This window comes from Euprymna scolopes, chromosome 1, assembly GCF_053919585.1.
Source record: "Euprymna scolopes isolate OS-2025 chromosome 1, ASM5391958v1, whole genome shotgun sequence".
NCBI classification, from domain to species: Eukaryota; Metazoa; Mollusca; class Cephalopoda; order Sepiida; family Sepiolidae; genus Euprymna; species Euprymna scolopes.
In genome coordinates this window covers 153,855,223-153,864,225 of record NC_136482.1, presented here as the reverse complement: position 1 = coordinate 153,864,225, position 9,003 = coordinate 153,855,223, and the positions used below count along the sequence as shown (strand labels likewise).

The following is a 9,003-nucleotide window of genomic DNA, read 5'->3' as shown; positions in this document are numbered from 1 at the left end:
AATAATAATAATAATAATAATAATTATCAAAACCTGAAAAAAATGTATCCACGAAGCAGATGTGCAAAAATGAATTAATAAAGGTAGAGTCACATTGATCAAAAAGGCCACGGAAAAAAGGCCACGGAAAAAAGGCCACGGAAACAACAGGCCTATAACATGCTTACCTGTCACGTGGAAAATACAAACAGCAGAACTAAGAGAACAAATGTATCACTCCTTAATGATCGTGGACTACTCCTCGAGGAACAGAAAGGACGCAAAAAGGAAAAAGAGGAACGCATGACCTATCGTACATAGACCAAAGTATCCTAAAAGCGTAGAAAAATGTATATAGCCATCGATGGCTCGATTATAAGAAAGTGTACGACAGGATCCTGCAAGCATGGATAATAAAATGCGTGTGACTTCGAATGTTCAAATGATCTGAAATAACAACAAGGAGAGACTTGATTCCAAATATTTCTGATATATTATATCTCCCCTCTTTGGTTTTCATACAAAAAGTAAATTTTACAGTGTATATGGTTTATTTGATGCTGGAGATATTCATAAGCGTACCCTATTTCAAAAAGAGGAGAAATATAACATATGAGAAATATTTGGAATCAAGTCTCCCCTTGTTCTTATTTCAGATCATTTGAAACCATAGCAGCAAGTTTTACTCTCCCACTCCATCGAGGCCAGAGGTTATGAGGATGTGGGTTTTAGTAACTTTATTTCTAAGTTCAAAATGGCGTAATGTAAGCAAATTATAAGGTATTTGCAGCTTCTCTTCTAATTTTCGGATTTTGTAATCATGACTAAAAGCATTTTAGTTCTTTTTTGGTGGATTGATTGTTGCTATTTCTTCTGAGGAGTTAAGGGCAAAATAGATTCACTGATTGATAAAATATTTAAGTGAATGATTTTGTGGTACGAAACATATACTGTCAAGAATTATAAGTGTCAACTGATTTAAAGGAATAAACTGTAACATAGGCAACTTCATGAAATTTAGAAAATAGACTTTTGTCATTTATTCATTATATATATACATATATATATATATATATATATATATATATATATATATATGTATATATATATAAGCGAGATAAGACACTGATAGAATTCAGATGAAAAATCCTGATAGATATTACTAGAAGTAATACTTTCAAGGTGAACCTAGCCAAAAAGGAAAAGCTCAATATTTAAGAATAGAGCAATGTATGAGTTTCGTGGTTAAATTTTAAATTCTGAAAAAAAAACATATAAAGACATATATTCGATTTAAGAATTTATTGTTCGAAAAAAGGAATATATAGAAGGGGTTATTTTAATTTCCTTTTAATATACCCCTTCTATATATTCCTTTTGTCAAACAATAAATTATTAAATCGAATATATGTCTCTATATGTTGTTTTTTCACAATTTAAAATTTAACCACCAAACTTATATATATATATATATATATATATATATATATATATATATATATATATATATAGTCATCCACATACAGTACTGTTTCATAAGTACAACTAGACAAGCAACTACCTTAAGCCAGAATCGAAACTCGATCGCCGAAACGTCAGTCGGCGCTTTTGTTGTGGTTTCCGGGATGGTAATCCAATGAAACACCAGTGTTTATAAAATAGTGCTTGAGAAGAGGTAGAGCTGTATTATTGTATAATTTTTTTATGGATACAAATACCAACGGGCTGCTATACATTTCCCGGTCGTGTAATACGCTTTTATATGATATTATTATTATAATTATATGATTTATGCAGATTTCGTATTTATTATTATTATTATTATTATTATTATTATTATTATTATTATAGTAGAGCTAATTCTCTATTATTATATTGTACCCGATATAAAGTAGTGCTCTATCCCAGCGTGGCACGACCATAAAATATGTTTCAATATGATATTTTAATTCATGCAGATTTTGCATTTATTATCATAGAGCCAATACTCTTAATTATTATATTGTATTCAATATATAGTAACCATTTTAAAAGTTTAGAAAATATGACTTGGGTTTGATCAACAAGAATCGAAACCAAAACATAGCTCTCCAACCATATTTATAAGCGCCTGACCCAAATCCATACGCATACAATAAGCTTGTTAAAAATATAAATGTATACTTGCGCATGTGTAGAAATTGCCCTTATTCAACTTACGCCTGATAAATTCCAATTATTTTCCAATTTCGACCCTTTTAACAGCTATTTATACCGGCTAAAGATCAACTCAAATTTGTTCAATAGATCCAAATCCCTACACAGGGTGGAACTATAAATGTGTCGTCCTAAAGAAAAAACATTACAAATTTATTTTTAAAAATTTATCGAAAAATTAAATTCAGTTACCTTGATTATGTAGTAGAGTTGATATATATTCAATGTAGCCACCTTCAGCCTCAATCACTACCTCGATACAGGTCCGGAACTGGGAGCATGCCATTTCCTCAAACGCCGACAGGAACGCGGCGATTACTCAGCGGAGGATGGCGATCAGGCTGGCTTTGATGTTGTGGTAGGTCATGTTGGTGATGTTCTCGACGTATGATCAAATGAAGGTTCAGCTCGGGGGAGGAGAGGGATCAGTGGGAGAATGGTACAAAGTCGTCGCACTCCTTCTGAAGGCATGTCTGGGTCTCTTTGGACTTGACCGGCACAAAGTCCTGCTGTTACACCCAGGGTCTGTCAGCGGCCATTTGATTGCCCCACGATGGAACACACTCTTCAGCATATCCAGATACACTTTGATAATGACTTTCAAGCCGACTTGGAAGATGTGAGGTGACATGATGTGGCCCTCTCTTGAAACCACACCACGTGGCCGGAAACATCGTTGAGCTGTGCTATCAATCGTTGAACCATCCGGATTTGCGTTTTGAGGGTGCTGTTGTCATAACTTGGATCGGTAGATAGCATGAGTTTTACAGCGGCGCATCCCTGATCTCGCTCGTTGAACATTGTGTCGCTTTCAAACATGATGGAAGGTTCCTATCGCTCTTGGGATTTATACACAACTGACCAACTAACAAAAACAAAAAAAAAAAAAGAAAGGAAAACCGGTTTTCATCAAACGGAAATGGAATTATTTTGTCTTTTTAAGGCGACAATTTTATCGTTTCTACCCTGTAGAAAGATTCAAATCTGTAGACTAAAGATTGATGGAGGAGTTTGTAGATCACTTTTATGTTTATACTTGCACTGTGCCAGACATTGTCTCGTCATAAAACTCACTTGATATGATATTTTTAATTTATACTGCTTCCGTATTTATTATTAAAGAGTCAATTCTCTCTTAATCATTATATTGTTCTGCATATATATATATATATATAGTAGTGTCCCTATCTTAAATACGCTTTGATATGAAATTTTCATTTATGCAGCTTTCATATTTATTACTATAGACCTAATACTCTATTGATTATCATATTGTACCTAATATATAATAGTGACTTCAAAAGTTTTGTTTAAAAATCTGACTTGATGACATAAGCAAGAATCGAAACCAAAACATATAGATCGTTATTCGTTATCTTCTGAGGCACGCAAATGAGTTTAACGATGACGATGTTTAATCTATAAATGTTTATTTGTTCTTACGAAGAATAGCACTTTAAGTCAATAAGTATCTCTCTCTTTCTTTATCTCTCTCTCTCTCTTTCTCTCTTTCTCTCTCTCTCTCTCTATATATATATATATATATAGTAATTTATAAAATATATAAAATATATATGGCGATTAAGCTACACTGAATATTCGGCGTTTCATCCACTCTAGGACTCCTCAGGCTTATGCGCATAAGCCTGAGGAGTCCTAGAGTGGATGAAACGCCGAATATTCAGTGTAGCTTAATCGCCATATATTTTTTATAAATTACTAACTAGCTCTACCTACGTATTGAGCACTTTTGAAGTAAATACTTAAAGTTTACGCATAAATCTATACTTTCGTACATGTATATTAATTTTATGTGAGTAAATTAAGTAATGACTGGATAAGGTTCAGTCGTCAGTGTGGGTGACCGGAATATACATTTGCAAATTACTTAGGACCTCTCTTCAGTCATGGCTGACGGAACAAGAGTACGCTACCCCCGTGAAGTGAATAAAGGGTTCCGCTTGAAATCCCGTCCAAATTCCCGAGTTCGACAACAGTAGTCCGACGATTAATAACAATACATATAACCAATCCTCATCGCAAAAATTCAGAAACGATATATATATATATATATATATATATATATATATATATATATATATATATATATGTATATATATATATATATATATATATATATATATACTGCATTGTAAATCAATATTTTCATCTAAAAACTATCTTTTTTTTAATATTTCAGATATAATTAATTGGAACCATTGCTACTCTGAATGCCAGGGAAAGGTTCAGAGTCCTATAAACATTTTGGAAGGAGCTGCTAATACGGATACAAAGATTGGTCCTATCCATTTTATCGCCTATGACAAAGTTCAGGAATTTTATATGAAAAACAATGGCCACTCACGTAAGACAAACTATTTCTTGCTAATTTATACTTTAATAATTGAATTTTTGGTATTTATGCAGAACAAGGCCCGTGCTAGCGTTGGAATTTTCAAGTCAGCTTACGTAAAATGTCGTAAGGTACTGAACAAAAATTTCATTTTTTTTTCGCTCAAATTCTTTCAATGATGAGATGCAGTACATCGAAACCCACTTTGGGTCTGGCGTTGTCCGTTGTCGATGCAATTGCTCGATTCTATCTAATTCTGGGTTCTAGCTTTATCGTGAAAGGTGTATGTGAACGGGTATTTATATATCTATCTATAATCTCCTCTTAATGTCTAATATGTGTAGAAAAAGCGGTCCATCCTTCGTAGGGACGTGATGTCCCTCAACAAATAGGTTGATCCGAAATCGTGTCTGGGGAGTCGGCTAATTTCAGTTAATGTTTGTAGATGTGATATCTACCGCCTGCATACCAGCAGTAACTCTTTTAGTTGTATAGGACGCGTTGCTTGTCACATCGTAGAATGTAGAACTGGATAAAAATATGAGAATTTAAAAAATTGAGGCATAGCCAATAGATTGTGACGTAGCCCATATGGTTAGGTCGTCAGTATTGGACACTTCATGAGTGCGACGAGCTGGGTTCGCGCCTATGTCGGAGCACGTCACTCATAAGATGCAGTACATCGAAACCCACTTTGGGTCTGGCGTTGTCCATTGTTGATGCAATTGCTCGATTCTATCTAATTCTGGGTTCTAGCTTTATCGTGAAAGGTGTATGTGAACAGGTATTTATATATCTATCTATAATCTCCTCTTAATGTATATATATATATATAGCAGTTCAGTATATATATATATATAATATATATGTATATATTAAACAGTTTTTTATGTCTAGGTAACCTATATCTAAAATCTCAAGTGTTTACACCGAAAACTGGCGGAGGTATTTGGTAGAGTCTGGAAAGGTCAACTCTTTTAACTTTGACCTCTTGGCAGCCAAATTTTTGCACAAAAACTGATTAACAAGCTTGCTGCATGTTTGAATATACTTTATGTCAATTTTCAAATATTTAGACACAAAAATATGCTGAATAGTTTGATAGAGACCGCAATGGTCTACTCTTTTTAAGTTTGACCTCCTGGTAGCAAAATTTTCGACCAAAACCCGATATAAAAGCTTGCCCTATGTCTGAATACAATTTATGCAAAATTTCTAATGTTTAGACCAAAAATTGGCTGAAAGGTCAAATTTTTTTAAAACTTTGACCCCAATTTTAACCCCTTAACATTTATTATTTTGGGCTCAAATCAAATTATAAAGTTAGATCCATGTCTAAAAATTTCAAGTGTTTAGACCCAAAATTGGCGGATGAGTTTGGTAGAGTCTTCAAAGGAAAAATCGTTGAACTTTGACCCCTTAACAGCACAATTTCTGGTCGAAAACCGATTAAAAAGATTTTCCCAAATCTCAATATGCATTATGTCAAATCTCGAGCCTATAGACTGAAAATTGACAGAGTAGTTTGATAGGAAAATGTACACACACAGAAAGACACACATACAGAGAATTTCAGTTTTATATATGTACAGATATGTTTTTTTTTGTTTTTGTGATATTTTTTGTTACAATCAAGATACATAATATTATATATATATATATATATATATATATATATGTATATATATATATATATATATATATATTATAAACGAATAGTAGTAAATGGTTGTTTTCTTAAATGACAGCTGCTGCGTATTTATTTGCTCAGTGTTTTAGCACCTTTTGGCGTTTTACGTAAACTGCCTGGAAATTTTTTTACAATAGCACGATCTTTATTCTGTACAAGTACCGAATTCTATTATGGTATCTATTTTCATTGCTGACGTTTTGTTTATTTCTGGTGCTAACACTTGATTTTTTTGTGATCTAAAATTGATGTCTGGTTTAATAATAAACGTCTTCCTTGCATACATTACGTTATAGCTTGGTCTTCCACGTATTGTGCCTAAGTAAAGAAAAAATTGTTCATAAGTTCTATTACTACTGCCATAACCGATAAAATGGTTATGTTTCACGCACACACACACACACACATATATATATATATTGTATATATACAATATATATATATACAATATATATATACAATATATATATACAATATATATATACAATATATAATATATACAATATATATATTGTATAGAGATGTGATACATATATAAATAAATATAAATAAATACAAGCATAATAAACAAGGCGAGTTTAGTGCCAAATACAACACATGTACATACATTGTACACATAAGCAAACATATATATGCATACAAACACACATACACACACATATATGTATATACATACACACAAACATATACACATACATTCATATACATATAAATATACAAACATATGCATACACATACAGAAATATAAATACATATACACCAATCTAAAAAAGATATAAAAATATAGAATATCTATCTATCTGTCTATCTATATATATATATATATCTGTCTGTCTGTCTGTCTGTCTGTCTGTCTGTCTCTCTCTCTCTCTCTCTCTCTATATATATATATATATATATATATATATTAATAAAAGGGGGTGAGATAAAAGTGGGATATGTAAATAAGTATAATTAATTTGGTAAGTTTAGCGCAAAATATACCACATATATCCATGTGTACACCAGTACATATATGTACGTATACATAAATATATATCCGTACAGACATATACGCAAGTATACACAAATACACGCATGCACATACACATACATGAATACATATAAATGTATACAAGCACACATATACAAGTGCAAACACACATATATACACCCCTACGTTATGACACACATACGCACATATATACGACCGATGCACACACACCTATACTTATGCAAATAAATACATATAAATACAAACGTACACATAAATATAAATAAATATATACACACACAAATACCAATATCCAAATATATACATACACATACAGAACATACATGAGCATACGGACGTACAAACACACACATGCGCATAGATTTTGGGAACAAGTAAGTAACCGGAAGTCAGTAAAAGAAAAATAAGTGAATAAGGCATATTATAATGGTGTTCTGTGTATACTCGTATAAATGCATAAATAAGTAGGTGAATTGGTAATATAATTAATTTATGAGTAATCAGGAGTATTTTAGGCTATATTCCTAGCAAGTAGAGAGGGAGTGTTGGTTAAACCCAATTTTGTAAACAAAGCCCCAAACTAGACTTATATTACGAAACTCACCCCCCGACACACATACACACACACATGCATATATATATATATATATATATATATATATATATATATATATATATATATATATTATTTTAATGCCTACCGACACCAGTGTTTCATCCTTTCGGGAATCATCAGTGCAAAGACCAAAATAGGAAGAATAAGTAAAAGAATACTAGAAATAATCAATCTACAAATTAAAACCAAATATGAATTAAACCAATGACACCATTAAATGGTTCAATAATATTCAAAATAAAAAAGGCTGCTTTTATCCAGTTCGATATTGAAAGTTATTATCCTTTCATATCAAAGGAACTTTTTGATAAATTTTAGATTTCGCCTCTACTTTCTGACTTACAACCATTCGAAATAAACATTATTGAAAAATCTTGGAAAACGGTATTAATAGGCCAAGACACCCAATGGACTAACAAGAATCAAGCCGGATTATTTGACATCTAAATGGACCCTTAGACTCAGCAGAAGCAACTGATCTAGTTGGTCTCTTTATTTGTACAATCACACAAAAAATTTAAATAACAAAAACATATATATATATATATATAAAGACGATGGCCTTATCGTAGTCGAAAATTCAAATGTCCCTAAATGTGAGAAAATAATAACAAACATTAACTAAAAAAATGAATAGTATAGGCCTAAAAGTGGATATTAAGTCTAACTTAAAAACTGTCAACTTTTTCGATATAACTCTCAACCTCTCGAATAACTCATATGAACCATACGCCAAAGATAATACCTATCCACTTTATATACACCCACTATCAAACTATCCAAAACATATCATTAAACATATCCACAATTCTGTTGCAAAAAAAGACTTAGCGCCAATTCCTCTAAACCTGAAATATTCAGCAAACATAAACTATTCTATGAAAATGCTCTTAGGAAAAGTGGATACCCAAATCCCACCATTAATTACACTAAACCGAACTCCTCAAATACTTTACAAAAAAATAGATCTAGAAAAGTCATTTGGTATAAACCCCCTTCAATATAATGGTCAAACCCAAAATATTTTCAACCTATAAACACCCACTTCTCACCTAATCACACACTACACAAAATCTTTAATAAAAACACGATTAAACTTAGCTACAGCTGTACTGATAATCTGGAAAAAATAATCAAGAAACATAATAGGAAGATACTTAACATGGATAAAAATA

At 31.9% G+C, this 9,003-nt stretch overlaps 1 protein-coding gene across 1 annotated transcript in view; it reads left to right on the top strand.

Annotated features, from left to right (window-relative positions):
- The window catches only part of LOC145276774 (carbonic anhydrase 6-like), a gene marked incomplete in the record, with an annotated part of 205,100 nt that overhangs the window by 160,432 nt on the left and 35,665 nt on the right, over window positions 1-9,003 (top strand). Inside the window, 1 exon segment of the mRNA XM_080128035.1 lies at window positions 4,376-4,540. Coding sequence (XP_079984161.1) covers window positions 4,376-4,540 — 165 coding nt within the window.